At 42.9% G+C, this 26,461-nt stretch overlaps 1 protein-coding gene across 1 annotated transcript in view; it reads right to left on the bottom strand.

The window, feature by feature from the left end:
• The window catches only part of TTC39B (tetratricopeptide repeat domain 39B), a gene marked incomplete at both ends in the record, with an annotated part of 71,635 nt that extends 57,267 nt beyond the window's left edge, over positions 1-14,368 (bottom strand). The window contains one exon of the mRNA XM_082013404.1: positions 14,321-14,368. Within this exon, the coding sequence (XP_081869530.1) occupies positions 14,321-14,368 (48 nt within the window). The remainder of the gene's footprint in view (positions 1-14,320) is intronic.
• Between the last annotated feature and the right edge of the window lie 12,093 nt (positions 14,369-26,461).

The raw sequence follows: 26,461 nt of genomic DNA on the forward strand, positions 1-26,461 counted from the left end.
AAGGGTAGATCTGTTCAGCAGTCTCATCTAACCTTCCCACCTTCATTCCCGTATTTCAAGGTTCCTGATGTAGATAAGGCAAAACCTGACAGTTTTCATATAGACTGCCTTACGCATTATGTTACAGTGGGACACTCAAAATAAATTCAAAAAAGCACAGTAGAATTAGAAGTGACAACAGCCAATGCAGCAAGGTATCGAATCCACTGTTGAAAGATTTTCAGTTTGCTGACTGAAAATGATTCTCCATCAGCTGGAAAAGCAGTGAGAAGTAAATGAGAAAGAAAAATTCCCTAAATCATTTTTCCATACAAATGGCCTTGGAAGGGAAAGAACAGTATGCTGTTAACTTTACCCTCTTCCTGCTTCCACATAAGATATGTTGCCACCATGACCTTCAATTGTACTGTCTGGCAAAACATTTTTTGGAGATTAAAAATATTTTTCATCACTATTTCTTTTATTATTTGAATGCTACAATTTCTATTTTTGCTCTGCTATAATCCTTCATTAGTAGGCATAAGTATTTACTACTAAACTAATTTTTCAAAAATCTGAAATCCTTATATGTCAAGAACAGTTTTTTTCAGAACCAAGACATAGAAATTATCGCTCCCACTAAAAATACGTTCTTTTTAGTGGGAGTGCTGTTAGCTGCAACTGAACTGAGCTGTTGCACCAACTGATCAACATTAGACAGCAAAAAACTACAACCAACCACTACTCAAGAACAGGGGGCTAAAGAACTGTGAGGTAAAACAAAAAGCATGAAGAAGGTAGTAAACAAACATCTAATGCTGAAAAGGATTATAAATCAAGACCATTTCAAAGGTTTTAAGCCATCACTCAGAGAGAGAAGTAAGAATAGCTCTATCCTTCAAGCAATGTGAAAACATGCATATTTCTTGACAGGCAAAAGCTTAATCTTGTAATAAACAAGTGTGGGAAGTCAATATAAACTGTATAAAAAAAAAAAAAAAAATATCTTTCCTCTGGTTTGTAAAAGCCATGAACCAACTTGAGAGTTGTCCTGAATTGAAGACCATCTTTCCAAAACACCTGGCTGTCATAACAAAGAATCAGTCACTGATTTTTCTCACAATTCCAGTGTTCAAAAGAGAAACAAATGCCATTACTTCCACTAGTTGAAAGGGTGTCAGCTATACTTTGATGGTGTAATGCTTGATGCCACGTCTGTAGGCTTTGGAACTCTTCTAGTATAATTTTTTTCAGGACGACTGGTGTCTTATCTACCATGAAGAATTTCATAGCTTATACAAGGAGGCTTTCTAAAGATCTCATTGAAATGCAACTTCAGTTGTCATACTTCCACACACTCCTTCATCTCATGCACACAACAACGTTTTTTATGGGTTTAAAAACAAACAAAAAAAGCATACAGAGATTATTCCAACAAGGAAAATAAGAACTGCTCAAACCACAGCTACACTGCAATCCGCTGTAAAAAAGGACTGTGATCAGTATAAGGGAGTGCTGTTGCGAGAGCATTAATGTACTTCACAGACAGGTTCTATTATTGTTGCTTAGTATTTGGTACAATTGGAAGCAGTTTAAAAAACAGGACTCAATCTTTTTAAATAATAAACTTGCAGTTTTATCTTAGTGTTGTGACACACCAATAGCACAGCTGAACAGAATGTGAGGTCTCTGAAGTATAACATCAACGGTGCTTGTACCATGAAGAGAAACAATCACCTAAGAAAATGCAAGCGAGAGGAGTCTCAGTGCTTTCCATCCGTTCGTCATTAGATAAAATTTTAGAAGTGTATCAGAATTACTAATGATATGTTCCCATCATTACAAGAGTTGGCATCCAGTTATGTCAGTACCGGGCATAAGAAGTTTGTCACTGTTTGGTGGTCTTTTATTAGAAAAAACTATGCTAATAGTTTTTTTTTCTAATACAAAAAAAGTATTTGCTGTTGAGATTTAAATGCATTTACTAAATTTCCAAGCACTTCTCCAGCAGAGATCTCTTGTTAGCATACAAGAGTTTCCAAACTTTGATGAGGTCTCTAATTCCACAATCATGTTAATGCTAAGCACGGGTAGCTTTCATCAGGAAAAACAAAACTTCAGTGACAGTCTCTCTGTCCTCATCCCACAGCATAATTGACTTTCTGTCATTAAATGTACCATGTTGAAGACACAACAAAAAACCAAACAAAAATACAAACAACCAAATTCACGTAATTTTGCCATTTTTTAAAACAGAAGAATCTCACACATCAGGATGGACCAAACAGAAAGGTACAGTGTAAGTCAAGCTGCAGCGACAAATAGAGAGTCAGTCTTGACTCAGCATAAGAAAGAAGTAGACACAGTGGAGATACCACTTCCCTGTAAATGAAAAAGAGTAAAATATAAATAGCTAAGAGGAAGACCACATTGTGTTGTCCTGAACTTTACTAGGCAATTTCATTTGAAGATGCCTGATGCTCACTGCTTCCGTAGATTTCTGAAGTTACCAAGAAAAAACCCTAGTTATGTAACAGGTTGACCATGCACTTACTACAGACTTATCTAGACAAAAGCATCACCTCTTACAAATTACAATTCCTCTGGAGAGATGTTCTGACAGCATTACAGAATGCTTACCAGCTGCAGTGTAACCAACAGTCCTAAGTAAGTCTCATTACAGAGGCACCACCTTGGAACTGCTGATATAGTACTTTCCACAGATGACTCCAAGCTGGGGAACAAACATGTTTACCTCCTATTAAAGATGATTCAACGCCAGCTTTGCCTATAATTAATCACAAAAAGAAAAATATGAAAAGGACATTAATATGAGCATCTTGGGTATTAACCTCCCCGTGTCTCCCTCAGGTTAAAAACCCTCTTGACTACACAGCTGGTTACTCATTTGTACAGAATGCAACAGCAGTTGCCGCATATTTAGCGCCGCAAAGTTCTATTTTATAGTGAAAAGCAATCTAAGTGATTTTTCTTGACCAGTTCATTTCCTCTAAAAGAAGGTCGTGCTGCAATAACAGTTAATTCCAACAATCCCATTTACGATAATGTTGGTCTCATTATGGAACTCTAAAGGCTCTACGGATATCTTTTGACCCACCAGCAGTACTTGCTGCAGTAACAAAACAGCAGAGCTTTAGAAGCCAACATTATCTACGGTTAGAAGCGTCTGTAACACAGTATTAAAGCAATGACTTTTGTCCAGAGCACAGCTTGTTCCCCCAGTGCAAGACAGAGACAGGCCACCTTCCACCTCTCCTAGAAACAGTCAGAATTTTTTTTTTTCCTTAAAAGAAAAGCATCTTCTTAAGGACACAGCAACTTAACTTCAGTAGTAGTATAAAATTATCTAATTACTAGCTGATTTATACATGTGTTCTAGAGAGTTTGTTGTCCTTCCACCAGAAAGAAATTGAGACAGACAAACACCTAACGCAGAAATGTAGTGTCACTTTCAGACCAAGTGTCTCTGTATTGGGTTTGCATGCCAAAGTTTTGGCTGCAGGGGTGGCTTCTGTGAAAAGCTGCTAGAAGCTTCGCCTGTGTCTGACAGAGCCAACGCCAGCCGGCTGAGACAGACCTGCCACTGGCCAAGGCCAAGCCCATCAGCCAGGTATGGTGGTAGTGCCCCTGGGATAACGGATTTAAGAAAGGGAAAAAACCTGTGCAAAGGCAACTGCAGCCAGAAAGAGGAGTAAGAATGAGTGAGAGAAACAGCCCTGCAGCCCCCCAGGTTAGAGCAGCAGGAGGGGCAGGAGGGGCTCCAAGCGCCGGAGCAGAGGTTCCCCGGCAGCCCCTGGGGAAGCCCGTGGTGAGGCCAGCTGTGCTCCTGCAGCCATGGAGCTCCACAAGGGAGCAGATATCCACCTGCAGCCCGGGGAGGACCCCATGCCAGAGCAGGGGGATGCCCAAAGGAGGCTGTGACCCCATGGGAAGCCCAAGCCGGAGCAGGCTCCTGGCAGGGCCCATGGAGAGAGGAGCCCAGGCTGGAGCAGGTTTGCTGTCAGGACTTGTCCCACAGGGGACCCAGGCTGGAGCCGTCTGTTCCTGAAGGATAGCAGCCCAGGGGAGGGATCCAGGCTGGAGCAGTTCATGAAGAACTGCAGCCTGTGGGAAAGACTCACCATGGAGAAGTTCATGGAGAAGTGTCTTCCATGGGAGGGACCCCATGCTGGAGCAGGGGAGGAGTGCGAGTCCTTCCCTTCAGGAGGAAGCAGCAGAAACAACCTGTGATGAACTGACCCCAGCCCCGTCCCCGTGCACTGCGTGGGGGAGTGGTGGTAGAGAAACTGGGAGCAAAGTTGAGCCCACAAAGAACAGACGGGTGGGGGGAAGGTGTTTTAAGATTTGGTCTTATTTCTCATTATCCTACTCTGATTTGATTGTTAATAAATTAATTTCCCCAAGCCGAATCTGTTTTGCCTGTGACGGTAACTGGTGAATGATCTCTCCTGCCCTGAGCTCGGCCCACGAGCCTTTCGTTGCATTCTCTCTCCCCCGTCCAGCTGAGGAGGGGAGTGATAGAGCAGCTTTGGTGGGCACCTGGTGCCTTGCCAGGCTCAGCCCACCACCGCCAGATCAAATTACACTAAGCAGAATTAGACCTTGACTTAACCAGGCAGTAAACTCAAGTGTTCAGGCTACTTACAGGTGAGCACAAAGAGAACACATTCTCATCTGAAGTTATGAAGATAACCCTTACCAAAAAAAAAAAAAAAAAAAACCCACCCTAAAAAACCCCACAAGTAACACATGCCTCCAAATGTCATTAACAAAGCAAGACTTAACGTATTAATGTCGCCTTTAAATTCTGTTCATGTGTCAAGTGTCTATGGCTTTCCTTCTTCAGACAAGGCTCCCCCCCTATTTAATCCTTCACCCAGGCTATCCCCAAGTGGAGCATGGCATTTCCTCAGCCACTGCAGGACGGCTGCACCATCCAGGAAAGAGTCACTGAATAGGCTACACAGACGCACTGAAAGCGGCATGCATTTCCCCGTATGGAAGTCACAACATTTACTTACACATTGAAGCTTGTCAGAAAGGTGCAGTTTCACCCCCCACACGCACACTCCCCGCACAGCTTACTGAGGTCACGAGGAATTTATGGCCTTTGGAAGTCCCAGCTGGAGTGTAATAACAAGGACAGAGCAGACATACAGTTGTTCCCAGGTTTGTCACTTCTTCTGCCCGAAGGGTCACTGTACCACAAATGTAAGGTCATGGCGTATCAACACCTCTAGGCAACTGCTCCTGCACACACACTCCCTCCTCCTCCTCCTGAGGGGGTCACAGCCCTCTTCTGGCGCTCTGCCCCGCGGTCAGAGCACTGGTTCCTTCGCACCAAGCCCACGCTGCAGCACGCGTCTGGTGAACCCGCCATCATGACTCAGGCTGTGCAAAAGGAAATCTCACACGACCGCACGGCCCAATCTAAAGCGCTGAACCTCTGCGCACTGCTTCCTCCCGTCAGTGGCCAGAGGCACAAACACAGAAAAGCTGAATCCGTTTCGCAAGGCGTAGGGTACTTCTTTTAACGACAGAAAGAGAAGTATCAGTCAGATGATTATTCCAGGCTGCCAGGGAAGTACTTACGTCACAGCTGATCTCTGCCTGTTGCTGGTAGCTGTATCCGTTTTCAGTATAGCTCATGGTCATTATATACTAGAATGTTTTTATTAATTTGTGGAGGCTGTTGCAAATTCTTTGCAATCTCACATGTGACTTTTTAATTACTGCTTCAGACCACATAAAAACCACTTACCAAAGGGTGAGATTTCAAAGTAAGGAAAGATACAATTTATGGCAATTTCTGCAACTATTAAAACGTAAGTTCAGTAGTTTCCAGAACTCACCTACATAATCTAAAGACACCAACTGCTACTGTAAGGTACGATCTACAGATAAGAAACTCATACAATGTTTACCTTCCCAGTATAAAACTGCACACTCTATTGTCCCTACAGCACAGACTAAAGCTAAAACAAACACAAAAGACCAAACAGAAAACTTCGTGTTTGACTTCAGTCAAAGACAGGAGTGTTTCAGAGACAATGGAGGAGGGAAGCCCTGTATCCTGGGTTACCAGCAAAAGACAGAACCTCAGCTTCCCCTTCTTGCACGCCACCTTTCCTTGTTAACAGCAGAGGGCTTCCACAAACACAAAGAAACACACACCAGTAAAGTCATGTGTATCTAAAAAATAAATTAAAAAATCGAAACCAACCCAAAGCGGTAACAACACTGGAAAAGTCAGCTCTTTCAGGGATGTCAGGCAAGTTCCCTGCTCTGGTCCACCAGAGAGACACACATGCACACAAACTGACAGGAATTCAAGGCAACTGCATAAATCCCATTGGCCAAGGGAGCCTGCTTTTTGTAGAGAAACTAGCTAAAAGGGACCACAAACTACATTCCATGGTTGCAATTCTCAAACCATTCAGAGAAGGCACAAAAGCCCTTTCCTACTACCCAATCTCTAGTCCTTGTCCCCATGCTCTTTCTTCACTAGGCCCTCGGTTGTGCCAGTGCAGTTACCTTTGATGACAGACCTTTAAGCTGAACAATTTGGTTGATTCAGCATCAAACCCCAAAAGCAAGCCACCACGGACACAGAGCTGTACAGTCTCTCCAGGGACTGCTTGCCTACTTTCCCTTAGGGACACGAACATCCTCCTCTTCACTCAGACACATTACTACTTAAGGCTGCAAGCTCACTTTTTGACTACTCCAATGTACAAACTCACAGCAAGCGCTAATTCAGAAAGCAGTTGGAAGTCCTCCTCCATGGTGGAACTCTAAACTGTGGAAGAAGAGAATAAATAACAGAGCATGACTTCCAGAAGAATCCTTCTACCTGGGACCTGACTTGCGACATTGGCATGACTCCATACTTCTGTTTCCGGTTCACTAAAAAGTACAAAGTTGGGACAACCTGCATTTACTTTGTACCTCCACTCAGAACATATCACTTCATCGACCCAAATGGAAGCTAAAAATCCCACCATTCAAATAAGTGAAATGGACCTCCAAACAGTCCACCATAACCTTTTGTTTTTACTCAGACTTAACACTCCTTTGGCATTCACTTACTCAGAAATATCTTCACTCTGAAACTCCACTGTACAACTTGTGCCACCCTTCTATTCAGCATGACTTGAATTTACATAGTTCACATTTAGCAGAAGTTGTAGCACTTTGCTGGTCAGACTAGCCATTCCATCCTCCAGATGTGACTGGCCATGAGCTACCCCTTATTTCGCACTGACAGAGGGAGCTATAGCCATATATAGCTTTTTAATCCAAATTACATTAAAAGACATAAACACTGAGCTGCTGCTGAATCTTTCTTTCACAAGGTTTTAAAGAGACTTCATGTAAACTCAGTAAAACACAGCTTAACAGAGCCAGCTGCTTCAGTGGTGTCAAGTAGCAGTACAGAGGCAGATATGTTTAACTGTGTTTTTCGGAGTTCCACACGTTTTTCGTGCTAAGATTCGCCACATGGACAAAGCACAGATTTAGATATTCTTTAATACTATGTTTAAGCAACTGAGTCTTACCTTAAAGTTCTTTCTCTGGTCCAAGTCACACACTTAAATTTAGCTAAACTCTTTCGTCTCCAAAGTTCAGTTCCTATGCTTTTACACTTCCCTTGACAAAGAACATTATCATATATTAATCATGTTAATTGTTAAGATGTAAGGATATAATAAGATAATAATTAGATTAAAATGGCTCAAACACCCACACCTACCCCTTGTCCCTCAATGCAGTTAATAAGATTACCTTTCAAAAATACTTCTCTTGCTGGGAAGACCCTACCAAACTGCACTTCACTACAGCTCCCACTCTTTTTCAGTATTCAGTTATGCTACGGTTTGTTAAAAAAGAAGTCAAGAAGCACTTAAGCTTCACATCACATACTACGACTCTTTGCAAAGTCATTATTTGTAACTGTTTACTGGACAAATTATTGTCTTCCCAAATTAAAGTGGAAAAGTTTTGTAGAGAATAGGGAATACTTGAGTTTTTCACATGTTTCTTCAGCACCTTCTAGCCAGGTGAGCTACTAGAAACCTGAAGATCTGTGTAAGCTTGCCTCATCTAAAAATCCTCTTTACCAAAGCCACAACTGGTAACTCTACGTCCCCGCAGTATTTTTAGTGGCAAGCTCAGGTTTTGCATAGGACCTTAGAGTAGCCATTTAACAATTAATTACTATTCATACTTTCTTTTAAAAAATGAAAATATTACATTAAAAAAGTAATTTGCTCCAACCCTGGAAGCCTACTAAGTTTGCAGAAAAGAAAAAAAAAGAACATGACAGAGAGCAAATTTAGCTAGCTGCCCCACTGGATTAAGTATCAACAGTCCTATGGGAGAGAACCCAGATAATACATCTTCTTCCTAGTCTTGGTGAAAAAAAAAGCCAGTGGGACATTATCCTTATCTTTATAATCACACTTCCCTCAACCAAAGCTAATAGGAATATTTCTTCTTTCTTCTGGCCACCTGCTCCTATTTATAGCCCAGAATTACTACACATCTACTAAACACTACACTTAGAACAACCAGTACTGCCAATGGGTGCCAGGCACAGAAATTACCGTCTTCAGGAACAGGTTTCCTCCAAACTTCCTCTCTTTTGATGACAGACTGTCCTTGTACATCCTCCAATAAGAGGATTTCTGGAGGGCAAGAGAGTGCGTGATGCTGGCTCCTGGGGACGAGAAGAAATCAAAGCAGTGCTGCACACCCAAATGCTGGCTTGTGAAGTTTATTTACGACTCTATTGCACCACGAATGCATAAGAGAAGTGGCATAAAAACACGATACACTCACCACATCGTAACAAAAAATATCACTGCTACTAAGGTCTGATGTATTAGATTATCTTGACTTACTATGTGGCAACCATATTGCTTCCTTACTCCAGAATAAGGTGACAGGGAAGTCTTCACTTGCTTTGGAAAAAAATCTTGCTTTTAGCACGTGGTGTTTAGGTGTAAGTCCATAGATCTGTGATATTTACTTACTATTGACTTGGCCAAAATGTTTTTTGAACCTGAGAGGGCTTAGAAAAGCAGAATAAATTTTTAGTGCTCATGCACAAATTCTTACTTTTCGGACCATCTAAGCAGATACCTGACCACCTATGGCAGAATGGTCTTGGACATGTCCAGAACACAGATCAACAGCAGCACAGATCCACCTCTGAAAGCTAATTCTCAGGATTTCAATTGCAAAATTTTGTTCTTTTTTCAAAATGAGAGCAGTGATCCACCAATTCTGCTCCCTCAACTATAGTATTGTTTCTATTAATCCTGAAGAAACAGCACGTGTGAAAATCACGGTCCACCAGACAGATGTGGCCTGTCAGGCTGTGTTCCTGTCAGCGTGATGCCAGCAAGCTTATCTCCACCTTCTGTGCTGGTGCCACACAGGAAGAGAAACCCCCATTATTTGTTTGATACTTTCCTTGCTATTGCAAGTCCTTTTGGTTAGGTAAGCTCTAGGAGACTTACTTAACAAGACAGGAGGCATAACATCATCCATGCTTATCACCTACTCATATGCTGAGTCATCCTGGTCCGTGCTGCTATGTAATGCGTGGTCTGCCAAGAAGCAATTAAGTTCCTTTTCTCTATCAACATGCAACTCTTTGCCAACAGAGGGGCCCAACAAGAACCTTTACCCAAGCCAAGTTGTTGACCTCTAGCAATTCCAATAAGCCCATCAGGTCTAGAGGTTTCTCCAAGCGCACTGGCACTAAAATGTCAACAATGGAAGAATATACATCTGCAGACCCAAACGTGCTTGCACAAAGTCATAATTTTCCCACAGATTTACTGAAACTACAAGAAGCAATCTATCGTCCTTTAAGTTTATGTACAAAGTAGAACTGTCTTCCCACGTAGTGGATGGCAAGCTTTTTGCCACAATTACCAAGACAGCCGTACCGATAAAGACAGTAACTTCTACTGTTAAAAAAAAAACAAAAGTAAAAACTGTAAAAAGTAAAGGCTTCATTAAAAGATAGTAGATGCTGCTTTCCACAACAGAATAGCAGCAGTTCAATATAAAAAGAAAACCCAAAACCTTAAGAAGAAAAGCTGATTCTTCCTTTTTGTTACAGTTCTTTTTTCCATCTCTATATACACAATAAATATCACCACCCCACCCCCCCAAAAAAAACCAACATAGAAAAGAGAAGGAAAGGCAAATTAGAATGGACAAACAAATTCACTTTGTAAGTACTTAGCTCTCCCAGTTTACCTGCCTGCTCTGTCTCCCAAGGAGGCACCTGGTGCTTTCCACAGTAACCCCACCTTTTCCCATATTCGCTGTATCTTTTACCCCTCGTTCTGAGGAGGAGCGGCACAGTGATTAACCAAAGTGAACATTAGCTAAGAAAATTTAATTGGAACACATTACATACACTTCCTTTTCCCCTCCAGGAAACCAATAAAGACTTAAGCCACACTTTTTTTTTTTTATCTAGCCAGCTTTCAAATTCAGTCACAGTCAAGGGGCTCAAACAGACAAATGAAGCAAGCTCTAGGAAGCCAAATAAGAAATGGAAAAATGTGAACAATAAAACAGCCATCTCACATTAACTATATTGTTATAATACTGCAGTACACCTTCTTACCTTGAATAGGTGATCACAAGGAAAAATAATACCTCTCAACAGGTACACCCATGGGTAGAACAAAGTTTTATTTGAAATAAAGAACTTCAGAATCTCGGAAGCAGAGAGAGCAACCTAATTTTATTTTAAAAAGAAATTGCTAGTCATGCTTAGTTTTCCTGTGGTCTTTTTCTCGCCTGTGCTGCTGGAATAGCTTGCCCCTCATCTTAGACATAGATACGCTCTGACAGTAGGAGAGGCCAAAACAAGAAGAGGAGAAACAGATGAGCGATGTGCCAGAGCACAAGCCTTTGGAGTAAGCTGACAAAAAGGGTTCAAATTTTATGTTCTTCAGCAGAGTAGTATCTACTTCCCAAAGAAACAAACCATACAAATCAGATTAGGATGTTTTGAAAACAACCATCCTTCACAAGAACAAGTCCCCTCACTACCCCTTCCCAACTCCATATTTCCAACATATTCTTCACATTTTAAGGTGAAAAAGGCATCACAGTGGCTTGTCTCCAGCTTCTCAAGTTTCCAAGGGAGAGCAGCTACCCCCATTTCTCAGCACTGAGACTCTTCTCCCAGGCTGGCATTACCAAACAAAACTGGTGGAGTTCTCAGCATAAACATGACAGAGAGAATGGCCAGTGCTGCACAGTTCTGTAATTTATTCCAAAGTACATTATTATATTAAGCTACGGGTGGAAAGAAGGATACCACTAGCAAGTTCTTTGATCACAAGTGCAGCAGCTGCTGAAGTGGATGAAAAGCTTGAGTACTTAAACAGAGAACTAACCAGTACTAAAGAGCTTTTGAGTTAAAGACTACGCTGATTGCATTTTTAAATTAGCTCTGAAGATAAACTGTCCAGACTTACAAAGCCAGCCTATACAGTGTTTGTCCCTGCTTGGGCAGTTCAAGAGCATACATAACCAGACCTTCATTACGTAAATGTTGCTTGATCGGTTAGTTTAGGGCTGAGGCACAGATTAGCTGAATGGGCCAAACTGTCCTTCATACAAGCCTTAGAGTTAACCACAGCAAGGGCACCAAATCACTTTCATATCTGTGTATAATCCTTAGCTTGGCTGACTGTTGCGAAACAAGGCATTTTTTTATCATCTAGACACTCCTTGATCATGACCATTTCTGTCTGGCCACAACCCTCACATGCACAAAGGCCAAGGTTGGGTTTGTTGTTGTTTTTTAATGGATAGGGAATCCCCAAGTAACCAATTAAGCTGGCTTTAAGACTTTGAAAAACCAGGGCAGCACAGAGTGAACTTAATGGGAAGCAGATCTGGCCCACTATTTTAAGTAATCTTTAGACAGTGTGTGGGGAAGGCTTAAAGTTTTGCTTGAAGACTCTGCAGTGGCTGGAAACAGTATTTTGCCCTTAAAGTTAAGCATATCTGTACCAGATTTGCAACCTGTTCCAAAAGAATGCTAGTATGAGTACTTTTAGTAGGCGAATTCAGCATCATATGGTGGTTTAAGTGCCGATGGCATATGACTCTCTGAGTTCACAGGTGGACATGTGCACTCTGATCACATAGCAACCAGAAACTCCTTCCTAAGTAGAGGCATGACCACACACACTCTAACACCTGGGAAACACCACCGCAGAGCAAAACCCTGAGTTTAATAGCCACTTGTGTTCCCAGGTGAGCATACCCATAACACTATCTCATTAATACAGCCTCTTAGGCTTAGGTCTCCAATTCCTGTCAGTGTTTTGTTTGTTTGTTTTTTAAAACCCAACCCTGGAGTACTACACTTGCATTAGCTGGGGACAAAAAAGCAAACACTTATTTATACTTCATACCACTTCCTTGACATACCCACTGGAAAGCCACAGCTGCAGGACAATAAGGCATAAATCAGCAAAAAAATTAAATATAGATAAAGATGGTATGTGGCACTTCCTTGAGCTACAAGAAGAGTAAGGAAAACCAAATTTTATTCGTCAGTGACTACAGCAGGGGGTAGCTACCTGCTACCTTAAGCCTGGACTACTGAAGAAGGGTTCTTGCTGGTCAATGTCCTGTTAAGCAGGAAACAACTTCAAGGTCTAGCTTAACAAAACTTTCTTCAAACCTTCAGGGATGAAGATATATTCACAACTCCCTGCAAAACAAAATTCTATGCTAAAGGCTGTGTTCATACAGTACTAAGCACGTACACTTAAATCAGGAAACTGAGTTCACATCTGCCATATTCCATGGAAACATTATTTAGATGTTAGATGCATGCAGCTCTTGAAAACAAAGCTAACAGTAACGTTCCCCAACTTCAGTTTCCCAGCTTCAGCTTCCCAGTATCACAACCATTGCAATAATTTTTTAAAAATATAAGACACTTAAAAACAACTCTCTCATTCATGAAGTTCTGAAATGACATCTAGCTTATTAGCAAAGAGATTGTGGTGAACCTGTAGGCAAAGGCAGCCCACAGTGGTCTAGTCAACTTCTGTTACAGAAGCAGTGACTTTCCCCAAGATCAAGCCACTGTCTGCCCTCCCTTCCTGAGTTCTGGGATCTGACCAGGAAAAATCCAAGCACTTGCTCCATGACCAACTCTGGTCTGTTGATCTCCAGCGAATCAAGTACAGGTCTCTGCGAAGAGCATGAAGTCTTTTGAGCTCATCTGGAGAAAGCTTTACAATTTTTGCTCAAATAATGCCTATTCCAGGTGCTTTTATGCCTACCTTTCCATTTGTTTGCATGGCAGCTTCTTTTTGTCTAACAAGGCATTGACATTTAACAGCAAACTCGGTGAAGAATGTTCTTCCCTATTGTTCATGCAGGGCTGCTGGGCTACAACCACGTTGCTAAATACCTCACTTCGGCAGCGCCCTTCGCAAGAGCCAGTCCCTTGCCGCCACCAGCTGCCCCAGGGGTGTTACCGACTATCCTGCTATCGCATTTTTCTGGACGGGGAGGATATGAAGGGGATCATTTTAAAGAGATTTTGGGCTGTTTAAAGGACCTTTAAGAAAAGCAACAGGGAAACGACAAACTCCGGCCCTTCAGACCTCTTCCATGAACTAGAGTTCTGCCCGATTTCGCTTCCCAGCCACAAACCCAGCTCACCCCGCCTGTGGAAGACCCCACGGGGCCTACGGGGGAGGCACCGCGCGCTGCCGGGCCAGCCGGACAGCAAACATCGCCCCTGCCACCCGCCGCTGACGCCCGGCCGCGCAGCGCTGCTACCCGCGCCCTGGCCCCGCGCCGCCCCGGCCCTGCGCGGCAGATGCGCGGGAGAGGCGGGGGGGTCGCGCCACCAGCCGGCGGGAGAAACGCGCACCGGAGAGGCGGCGCAGACAACTGCCTCGGAGCAGCGCCGCTCTGACGCGGCGCCGAGTTTTAAAAAAATTAAAATACTTTAAAAGAAAAAAAAAGAAAAACACAAACGGGCGGCGGAGGGGTGCGGGAAGGGGCTGCCCGCGGCCCCGCCGCCGGCACAACTTTCCCCAACTCCTGGCGGCTCCTCACCCCGCCGGCGGCCGGGCCGGCCGGGAGGAGGCGGCTACCCGGCTGGCCGCCCTCCCGGCCCCAGCGCGGCGGCAGGCGGGATGCCGGTGGAGCGGGGCCCCCGCCTGCGCCTCCCGCCGCGCCGGCAGGGGACGACCGACAGCTGACCGCCCGCCCGCCCGGATCCCCCTCCCCGCCTCCCTCCAGTTACCTCCTCGCCGCCGCCGCTCTCCTCCGTGCCGTTTCCTACGCTCGCCATGTTCCCGCTCCGCTGCCCGCCGCGCTAGGACGACTGCGGCCGCCGCGCCCCGTCCCGCTCTCACCGCCCGGCGGCCGTCCCCGCCCCCCGCCCTCCCCGGCCGCCTCCGCCCGGCCCGGCCCGGCCCGGCCCCGCCGCCTGCCCCCGGCCCGAGCGGGGCCGCGCTCGCCACCGCCTCCCCGCCCCGGCCGCCCCACAGCTCCGGTGGCCGCGCCCCCTCATCTGCATCGCAGGCCCCGCCCCCGCCGGGCGCACCCGTCCGCCGCTTGGCCCTGAGCCCGCGGTCCAGGCGGCCCTGGCCGGCACCCAAAGCGGCCTCACGGCCGGGGCGGCAGGAACGTGCCCCGGCACCGTCCCGGCCCCTTCGGACCGGCCGGAGATGAGGCTGTCCGGCTCGGCCTCTGGGGCACGCGGAGGTCGTCCCGAACTCACGCCGAGGCCTCCTTCCCACCTGAGACCGTGCTGCTTCCCGCCACCCCACGTCCAGTCACCCGTCACGGCTGCACCGGCCAAAGTGCAGTGGGGCGGCGTTCAGTCATTCCCGCGGTCCCTCGGTGTCCCCTCAGTTAGCTGAGCGCGGCCCAGGGCCCCCGAGCCAGTCCTGCCGCACTGGTGCTCCTGCGCCACGCGCTGCCGGCCGCCTCGCTGGCCGGCCGCGGAGCCAGGGGAAGGACAGCACGGGCTGCGCTGCCGTGTTTGCTTTGGACCTTGTCTTGAAGGGACCACAGGCAGCACTGCGGGCAAGCAGGCCACCCGATGAGTCCCCTCTTCTCAGTCTGCTCCAGGTATTCACTAGCTGAGGTCCAGGAGAAGCTGGCACCTGCAGTCCTTCAGCACCCTGCTGGTGTCACAGAGCCAGCCAGGGTCTGTTGAAGAGCTGCTTCATCACCATGCTGACTACCACTTGAGAAGAATGCTGGTGAAGCGGCCAGCGCTCTGAGAAGGGCTGTTAGATTGCCCCACCCTGCCTTGTCCTGTTCTTAGTTCACAGTATCATAATGCTCTTTCTGCTAAAAATCTACCAGTTTCCACTTTTCCCTATTCCACCAGCTGAGATCAGGTTCTACTAAAAAGTACATAGCAAGATACCCGTCTCCACTTCCTACAGGTTACTTCTGTCACAGATATTAAAAAATATATATAGTTTTGATATACTAGCTTTCATGAGAACCCAAGACATTACAAAGAGAGAAAGGGAACTGAACAGATTCAGCTAACCAGGAAGTAGTTACAGTCTAAGAGTTTTTTGCAAGATTTGGGACTACAGTCTAGAGATAAGCAAGGTCCTTCAGTCTAAGGAGAGGCAGAAGTACAAGCTTTCAGTGTAGGCTAGCAACTTACCTGTCCCCATTAGTCTGTACTGCTGTATTCACTCTTTTATTTTTACCCAGACAAGCTAAGTAAAAGGGGGAGAGGAACCTAATTTGAACAAGTTCATTTGTCCTGCAAAGTTGCACTTTTCTCAGCTAAGGTGTCACAGACACACTGTTCTCCCATAGTCTTCTTGCTCTTGAGCATGTTTCTTCACTGGCAACTTGCTGGAAGATACTCCAGTGAAACTACTATACTTCTCCAGGACTGATCTGAAGGACATGGAACATACCAGTAGTGCAAATGCAGTAGACAGGCCCATACGTGCTTTGTATTTGACTCACAGCAGAGCCATGTCTGCCCACACAACTCCACCTGAAATTTACGTTACCATTACATCAGAATTTTATAATGTTCATGGGGATTATACAAGATATCATCCTCTGTTGAGGACGTGACTCCCTTTCTATTTTTCAGCTCCAAAGGCAATCCCTTTGACATGTCCTTTTGCTTAAAGCAGCAGAGCTTCTCCATTTGAAAAACAGTTTTTAATGGAGTATTATTCTATAACAGTATACTATGGCGTACATAGTATGTGAGTAGGATAGCTAACACATAAGGTCTCCAAGTTCTAGAAACATGGTCCTTAAAGGTTGAGAACCAGTGACAGCATTCTGTAGAACGCACACACCTAGGCAGTTACGCACTGCGAGTTCTGGCTACAGAGAATAAAAACTTAGCCTGATCCCTCACGTTCTTGAAAAACTGTTATTGGACTATAGCACCAGTACTTTTTGAGTTAGGTTGGAGATATCACACCAGCGTGCAGCGTTTGTAGTCACAAGTAGTTACTCTATGCGTAGGAGACATAACTGCATGAGTCAGAGGTTCAGTTAATATACTCAGCAAGGTCAAGACCAAGCTCTAGTTCAACACCACTTTGTCATGATTAGCTCTTGATAGGTTTCATTTATATTGTTGTATTCTTTCCTCCCTGCCAAGTCCTTTAGCTCATTTATACTCTTTTGGGCATATTTAAGGCTGTATCTTTCAGTGACCTTTCTCTGGTCCGAAGAAAGATGCATGCTAAAATAATCATGGCAGAGATAACTACTTCATAGCATTCCTGACCCAGGGAGCTAGGGCAGGAAAATTGGTACTGGTCTGAGGACAGGCCCTGTGAATGGCAGAGCCATGACTGAGTTTTGGTTGGTCTTTGACAGGCTGCCACAGGGCATGCTTCCACTTAAGTCATTGTATTAATAGTCAAAAAGGCATCTCAAAGCCACCACTCCCCCAATTAATTGGCTTTAATAACTTTAATCTCCCTTGAAATTTAAGCATTAAAGAAAAGCCTTGCAAATTCCTCTTCTTCTTACAGTTAAGAACTAAACAAAACAGAAAACACAACTTCTGAAGGAATATGGACAAGAATTAGTAGGTCTTAATCCTTTGAGAAGAGAAACGTGCTTCAGTTCCCAGCCAGCTCTAGTTTCTATGCATATGAATGCACATATCTTTGCAGCAAGAATTAGGAAGGTTATAAGCCCATTACTAATCTTTCAGAGAGCATTCAGAGAGCATTCCAGTGGATGCATTGAAAGGATTTTGCTGCTATCTGACAGAGGAGGCAAGACCTTGAGAGACCATTCCCCTCTGGCTGGCATAGCTATGTAGAATTCCCAGCCACGAAAAACCTGCCGACATTTTCCCCCATCTTCAGACACATCACCTGTATGCTGCTGTGTTAACACTACCTTGATATTTGATAGTGTTTCCTTCTACAGTATAGCTATTCACTGGGAATTCACCTCATTATAAGAATTCGTGGGACAATGAGGAAAAAGAATTTTTTTTTTTTGAGCTTCTGTAATCAAATACAGATCTGACAATGAAGAAAAGTCTTATTCTGCCCCTTGTGATCAGATAATACAGAAGAACAAAATCAGCTTCAGTATAAACACACGGTACTGATCCAGTTTTCTTGAGGACTAGAAAACAGCCCTTGAGAACAGGCCCACTGTAAAAGAAGCCTAAGAAGTTGACTTAGCACTCCTGCAGCTACTTTCCAGTACGGTTAGTCTGTCTCAGACTCACCCAAACAGAAGAACTGTAGATAACAATCATTAAACAATTAGCAGATTCCCTGATAGAGGTAGGGCAAGTGAGCAAGACAGAAACCAAGTCCCACCTAGTTCCAGAGGTACTGTTTCATAAACCACCTATTAGAACAATGAGTACTCTGAGCAGTACAAACTGCATGTGAATCTACCCACATAAATACACTGAAAAATTTTCTGAGAGCAGTAAGAATGACCATGTTTGAGGAATACCTTTCAAGATCAAGAGACTGAAATTTCTTACTGCTGCACTGAGTTAGAAGCCAGAAAAGAAAAAAAAAACAACACAAAAAACTTGCAGTAACTTAGCAGAGATACCAATTCACAAAAGACCTGTAACAAAAGCAAGACATAACAGCCTAAAGAGAAAAACTGATGATGATGCATTTCCTTACGGATTATAACAGTCATGCCATAATCTCTAGGCAATTAATTTTTTTTAGCCAGCATTAATTTTGCCAATTAAGATGAGGCAACGCCTCTTCCTGACAGGGACCAGTATCAAAATATTGTTTCTTCCCACAAGCTGAGCTAATCTGTGGCTCACAAACAGTATTTCAGAGATTACTATAGCGACTGCAGTAACCCCTTTAGAGTTAAAAGAGATGAGAGTGCATCGATACATACATGTAGTTGTATGAGAAGGATAAGATCGATGATAAGATTATTCTCTTTTCCACTGCCCCCTTCCTGCACACACACACATACATGGTCCTTTGCCACTACCCAGCCCTGCCACAAGTTTCAGGTTTTACCTTAGTCTCAAAAAGAAATATTAACTCTCAGTCCCAGCACCTGTTTTCCCACAGCCAGCTATAAGGAGACCTTAGAGAGCTGCAGAGCAGCCCACCCACTCCAGTAAATGCGATACCTAAAGTCACTAAAAAAAGGAAGATCAGTGTCCTCAAAACATGTTATTTGGCTTCAGGCCCCAAAGAAAGGGCACGAGGAACTGAACCAAGCACACCAACATATAATTTTTCTGAACAACGTTAGAGAAAGCAGCCTCGCCAAGACACCTCTCGACATGTGTAGAGGCAGTACTACGGCATAGAGTATTCATGTACTGCAGAGACTACAGACACGGACATCAAATAAAGCTTAAAGTATTGGGCTGTTACAGTTAGGAGTGAATGTTTTCGACCCTCAGTAATCTGCTTCATCTAAATCCTGTTTCTTAGACCTCTCAAGAACTTTATTTGGCAGTGAAGAACCTAGGCATTATTTCTTTGACAAATATATTGATGCAATAATAAAAAATTATTTTTTTTAAATACTTAAAACTTTCACCTTCTGTTAGGCACTTCCAAAGAGCCACAGTAGTTTCAAACTCCCAGATCATGTTTGCATACTTAGATGTCCTAGCCACTTTGAAGTAGAGCCAGCATTTCTTTCAGTCACACAGCCATATTTCACTTCACTCACCATACCAGGATGTAGCAAATATTGTAGTGGTGAAAAGACATACAGAACTGCTCGTTTATGTGCCCATGACTAGAAGAGGGGTGATCAGGCAGTTACCAGACATTTCAGCATAAACAAGATCTTGAACAATATCCGTATGGAAGCTTCCTCTACTCAGGGAAGCCCTGCCTCTTTCCCAAAGCCAGGGAAAGGACAATAATGAACTTTGGACAAGGTACAGTGGTTTACCTAACTGAGGTACCATGTGACTTGTTACTGTGTACCTAAGACAGGTTGTATAAGTGGCCCTTGGTGAAAGCATAATGCAATTAATGCATCTAGCTTTCAGCCAGCCTCTAGTGCTTTGACGGGTATATCTACACAGACATTGTTTGCATACTGGTTACTAGCAACACTTCTACAGGTGCCACCTCTAACTTAAAGGCTGTATTTGGATTATTTTGTGTATCTCCTTAACACCTTCTTAAGGGAGAACCCTGAAAGACGTCACTCAGAATGACTGGTTAAAGGTTTTAGCCCTAGAAACAGGCATACACCCCAACACTTACATACCACATCTTTCCTTGCTCTAGGTGGAGTCAAGCTATTCTTAGGCTGACACAATTTAAACTGGATGTATCCACAACTTTTCACAACAGTGTAGTAAAGTAAGTCACAGAACACTTCAGGTTTGAAGTGACCTCAGGAGGTCACCTGATCCACCCACTGCTGAAAGGAAGCCAGGCTCAAGATTAGAGCAGGTTCCTTATATACTTTATATACATGCCTTAATAGAGAACACATAATACACCACATAAATACAGACCTCCAAGCAAAAGATCAGAGTATTGAGTCAAACTCCATAGGATGATACATCAGGAAATTGGTAAGCCATACAGAGTCAAAAACATCAATAAACAAAACAAATGAAAAAACCCAACAACAAAACACCACAGCACTTATTATCTCTTAAGGAGGTTTAAAAATCATCTCATTTTCTGTGATTCTAGACAGTAAAGTTAAAGACCTACCTAATACTTCACTACATTTGGAAGCGCAGGTAGGCATCGCCTAAACTCCTTCTCTTCATGATATCTTTACTGATCAGCTTTCTCTCCTCTCAACGTGCATATCTCTCTCTTTCTCCCTGCCACCCCACCCCATCCCATTCCATTTCCCTTCTCAAAAAGAAAGGAAAAGTTCTCTTTGGTTTTTTTCTGTTTATCTCCTCCTCTGCTCATTCATCCAACCAAGAGCATTTTCTCACAGGTGCTCCAGGGGCCCCACCTGTAACTCCTTCCATCAGGCCAGACAATTAATCCTTTCCTGTCCTACAGCAGATGGTACATTTATTTATCTTGTTATGGTATGTCTCATTTCTTTGCAGTTTTCTTCCCTTCTGTCCTCTCTCTTACAGCTAAGCAGTTTCCTGCTATTTCAGCAAGATGTTCTCTGTACTTCTCCCAGTCTTATCTCTAAGCTTCTTCCTATTATCATTACATTTCATCTTACATATTTTCATTGGAAGTATTTCAATGTTCCTTCCCCCAGCCTCTTGTCAAATTGCATGTTTCAGAGAATAACAGAGTAATAAAGCTCAGAACTGCAACTGTTCTTATTCAACACTCCATTTTTTTAAAGATATTTGTTTAGAAAATAAAATACATTAATGTGTCATCACTCCCCCTGATACCTGATGCTTGATGTTTGCATGGTATATTGTGAATGCCTGATCACCTCTTCTTGTTAAATAAACCCTTAAGGATGTTGGTGAATTGCTGCCATTTAATAAGGTTAATTTTTAATTGGCTCTTTTTGCCCTTTGAAACCTTTGGTCCTATTAACAGTCTAAACTCTTGCTTTCTCACATGGTACTTCTATTAGCTTCAAGAAATGGAACAGTTTACTTGTAAATTCTCTAGTAACTATAGCCAATGGCACCTTTAAAATGACATTATTTATGTAGCTGAATCCTTTCCATGTGCTTTTTCTTCACACACTGTATCATTTCTACCAGAAAAAGCAAAGGAAAAAGGTCTAACTTCACCTTACAGAAATTTTCTTTGCCTTACTAACAAAAGTTTTCAAAAGTTTTTGTCTATTAATTTTGTTTTTCTTTCATTGCTCTGAAAACAACATGTTCTGGATTGAACCATCTGAACAGATGGTTGTTATGTGTCCAAGTCATCAGGGAATGAAAATGCCTGAAAGCAACCCCTTCCTCCCCCCCACCACAAAAAGCCCCCAAAACAAACCCAAAATATCACGTATACATAACAATGTTCTTGTTCCCACAAGGAAACAGGAATTATATCTCTGAGTGAGGATCCTATGACTTAATGATATGACAGTAATTTATAATTATTAAGTTGTACCCAAAGGCCTTCCCTTCACACTGTAGGAAAAGACAAAAAAAATTTATTTATTTACTTGTATTTTAACATCTCTTAATTGATGTAATATCCACATTAGAGGTAGTTTTTCTAAAAAACAAAGACCTGCAAAACACATGCGTGTGCTTCCTTCCTCTTGTCATGTAGGTTGCCCTGTTCAGAAGCTCCTACCGTAATGGCAGGTCTGGGTCCCTCTGTTCTCCTCAAAATCTCCTCTGTCCCTCTGTGAGGAGATTTTGCTGTGGACTGGGTGGGGACTGTCTCTGTGCTCTGCAGCTAAATGCATACATTTAGCTGAGAAGAGGCTAAGATGTCTCATCTGGGGACATAAACCTTGTTCAGTACATCATAGCATTTGGCCAGTGTATTAGTAAGAGCTCTTGAAGATTGAATACAACTGTCCTGGCTCCAGCATTCCACAATTGCCAATGGAGAGAATGAGACGTGAGATTTTGTGCTCTCCTACTAATACTTATTAGAGTGAACAGTATTCATTAGTAACTTAAGCGCAAGTACTGTAGGTTTCAAATACTCTCTATTTCTAGAGATTACTTTGAATTTTAACCATATTGATGATTTAATTAGTTCATTCAAGCCACCTGTTTATTTAAGAAATCCTAAAAATGCAAGACTTAGATAACCAATTTCTTTAAAAAGCTTTTATTTACTTAATCAGTTAAAATCTAATAAACATATTTAGAGCAGGCACAGTTATAGATAAACCTGAGCTTGCCTTGTCCACAATTTATGCTGATTGTATCTGATCTAGCTCTTAATCAAAAGCCCAGTAGGCATGTTAGTGTGATGCTGTGCCCAAATTAATATGCTTCCATGCCAGATGAGTGTGCAGCAGTTTTCAGATATTCCTCCATTAGAGTTGAAAGTATGCATTCTGTGTCAAAATCTTCACATAGTACTTTGTGGCAGCTCACTTGGCCAATAACTACTTCGAAAAAGGATCTGAGGATGAGTGAATTGGGGGGGGGGGCTATGCAGAAAAAGCATCTGGTGAACTTACAGTCTTTTTGTAGCTAATTTTGGGCTTCCTAGAGAAACGAGCTAATATATCCTGCAGAAAGTTCTCCTGCAGCTATGCTCTTTGTGAAAATATTTGGTTTAGCTTTATGGTCACTGTAGCCCACGGGCAGACCCTGACAGGGAAATCGGTGTATTAAGGGTGTGCATTTGCCTTGATTTGATCCAGTCATAAAACCAGAAAAAAAAAACATTCTATGGATGGATGGAATTCAGACGGATGCTTCTGTTTGCAATGAAGAGAAATTCTCTCAAGCAATTCTGGCTCTTGATGAATATCCTCAGCACTGTATGGCACAAGTCCAAGAGATGTGAAAACATCTAAAATAAAGGGTAGATATTTCCTGAGTAATCATTTCATTTACTGGCCACATATAACCAAACGAAAATTTCTGCCTGTGCACAGGCAGAATACCAAACATGTTGAAGATCACATGAAGTCAGGGATTGCTAGACTGCATACAAGCTATGAAGAAAATGTCTTCTGAATGCTCCGACTTTGGTTTACAGAAAGATAGATGGGGACGCTTTCATGTGAGAAATAGATGGACTGGGACACACAGGTATTCTGACAAAAAACCTGCTTACTATATCCTTGTCCAAGTCATACCAGGGTGTGAGATCCCTTGAGGGACAAGGTGATGTGGTATTCCTATCAGTTATGCAGTGAACAGATCCTTTGTAGGAAAATTAAGGTTCATATTGTTCAAGAGACAGCTCAGAATTTTCATAATATTTACAAGTTCCATACAAACACACAAAACTTAATTGAAAAAGGAAATTTTCTAAGAGGTCAGAGCACATTTGTTTTTCTGTGATGCAGCAGAATGCAGCTAGTGAATAGACAATATTTTGCCTGTTTCTAGCTTCTATATTGATGAGCTAAAAATACTTTAAAATTATTTTTTACTGAAGAACATAATAATCATTATGAAAAAGAAACAATTTGACTTTTTATTTCACTTTCTGCTCTCAAAAGTTTTAAGAAGGTCAAGTTTAGAATATTTTCCAGTTTTATATAAGCTGTTCCAGTCTCATTTCCCAGTTTTAAAAGTCCTGATTTTACTTTCGAATTTTTAAAAATCAGTATGTCTTCAGTGTGCTCACTCAGAAAAACACTTCAGCATCATCTGACTAAACCAGGTTGGGCCCTTTCAGCTCCAACACATGAAGTGTTGACTCCATTCTCAGCATGTGGGTGCATGAATGAGCTGCCATGATATGTGATTGCGCAGTGAGTGAGCTGCTATACAGGACTACCCATCCGAATACTCTCACTTGTGAAAACTGCAAGGCAATTTTCATTTGAGGGCCAGTAGGATAAGCAACTTCTTGTTCTCCATTGCACAAGTTACTGCTACCTAAAATGTTGTAAATCCTCACCATAATTTGCTTACGTTAGTGTGTTAGTGTGTCTGACATGTCTTTCTATCTGTTTGTCTGTCTGTCTATCTGTCTGTCTGTCTATCTATCTATCTATCTAGCCTGTGCCTTTCTATCTGCCCAAAATTTATGGCATATTTGCTTTATTCAACCAAACACTTCAGGAAATTTCTAAGGATTTCTCATATTTCATAAGGTTCATAAAGCTTTATTCTCAAAACACTTATGGGACAAGAAATAGTTAAGGCTTACGATGCGGTTACATTGCATTGGTTTAAGGAAGTCACACAGGAAGCATGTGGCAAAGCAAGCAACAGGCTCCAAGTGCTGTGCATATCCTTGATCTTGCGAATCAGATCAGTCAATGCCTGGAGGTCATGAAAGACATCATAAAAAAAGGGAAAAGGTGGTCTGACAGCAATTAGTCTCGTGCTCCCCATGCTAGCATGCATAGCATGCATTTCCAAACACCTGTCACAGAGCTGTCTCATTCAGGCTCATCAGCACTGAACGCCTTGGCTTCTTCCATGGCAGCAGCAATTCGCATTCTTGCCCTTCTAGCGGTGGGAGTGGTTGTGCCGTGACTAGGAGTGCAGACAAGCCCAAGACTGCTCCAGAAACTGCAAGCAGCCTTCCATTCTATGGTGCAAGGATATGCTGGGCTTTCTTTGTCTTTGCAACAACCGTGGAACTTCCTTCCATGTTGCGCCAGCTTACCTTTGTTAGACGCAGGCACCATGTATTTTAGGAACAGAGATACGCATGTGAGGTTTTCATTGTCCTGGAGATCATGAAGTGGTAAGAACAGCTGTGCTTTACATGTTCCACAAATGCGTTCCTCTCTGTTTCCTGACATGTAAGTGCGCTCTTTAATAACATCTTGTAAAAAATATCAAGTTCTAATTTGATCTGAATTCCATTCTTTGCCAATGACATTTGTGGGAAACCTTGGATTTCAAGTCTTTTTGCATAATCACATTCACAAATATATATGTAGTGTATCAGAATCATAATTGAATTACAAAATAAGTTTTGTGGCTATTCCTGGCTCCAGCACTGGTCAGAAAGACAGTTTGCTGACAGTCTGAAGTCAGCTAACATGGAGAAATGGAGAGTTCCCAAATGCCAAACTGAGGTGTTCTTATCATCCACACACACATTGGGGAAATTAATGGGTTGGGCTTTTTCTTGTTTACATTTTGACTCGTTATTGAATATGCACTGGTTATTTGAATATGCAATTACTGCTAGAGGACCAAGAAGGGTTTGAGGCAGCTAGTGTGTGTTTCCTTACCACTGACAACAATAATCTAATAATCTTTTCAACTACAAATAATGCAAAGTCATCTTTGAAGCACTAGCTCAGAGAACTGCTAGATTGTTTAGACCTCAAAAAAAAAAAAAAAAAAAAAAAAAAAAAATCTGTGCAGATAGATATACCTAGATGGAGACACCCTGAGACTGCAATAGAGGAAGACTGAAAGAGAAAAAAAGAAAAGCTTTGAGTTTTGATACTGTTTACAGACTAATGCATGTGGGCGATCTCTTACTGTAAATACAGATGGTTGTGAGCCACAATAGGTCATGCTGAGAAGCCAAGCTTACATTTGCAGGCTTCCTATTTCCCACTGAAGCAATAATTACTCAGCAGAAAGTCATATATTCGTGTAGTTCTTAAAATAAAATCTTTTGGATTACATAGTTTTGAATTAAAATACTTTGTAGATGCATCAAGTTGAAGCTTGAGTGGTGTGTCTGATCATGTTTTCTTCACTGAGTGCAAATAAGGGCTGCAGATTTAGGTTTCAAGATTTTCTTATAAAGATGGAATAGGAAATTCAATGTTGTGGCACATGTGGTCACAGGATTTTATGCTTCCTTGAGCCAGAGTACAAGGTAACCAATCATGGAAAATAAGATAAAGCACTGGGATGCAGCCACATGCAAAGACATAGATGAATAGGAAGGACAAGACAGAAGTTAGAAAACTAGCCTGGAGCTTGAGTAACTAGTTCTACTGCCTACCCTAGTACATACTGACTGGATGACGCTGTGCTGGCCACCTGGTCTTTCCATGCCACAGTCCTATAATATGGGATAACAAGACTGGCTTGCATCATCAGGGTGTCATTAGGATTGGGAAACAAAAGAGGGTACAGGGAAGCAGTTGACCAGACTGTGGTGGTTTAGTTGTTCCTTCCCCTTGCATTGCTGGATTGGTCCATGGCTCAGAGGAGGATGTGGAGAGCATCATCAGTTAAGAAGTCTCATGTGACACAGAGCGAGGCTCAGCCAGCTGCTGTACAGAGGGTCTGTTGCCACTGGGAATGCAGACAGAGCCACAGAAGAGACAACACAAACACAATAGGGAGAACAGCATTTTGAGAACCAGATCAGAGTCAATCTTGGCGTGAACAAACCATCTGCAACCGTGCTCCTCTTCATAC

The sequence above is a fragment of the Phaethon aethereus genome, assembly GCF_964289735.1.
Source record: "Phaethon aethereus genome assembly, chromosome: Z".
NCBI classification, from domain to species: domain Eukaryota; kingdom Metazoa; phylum Chordata; class Aves; order Phaethontiformes; family Phaethontidae; genus Phaethon; species Phaethon aethereus.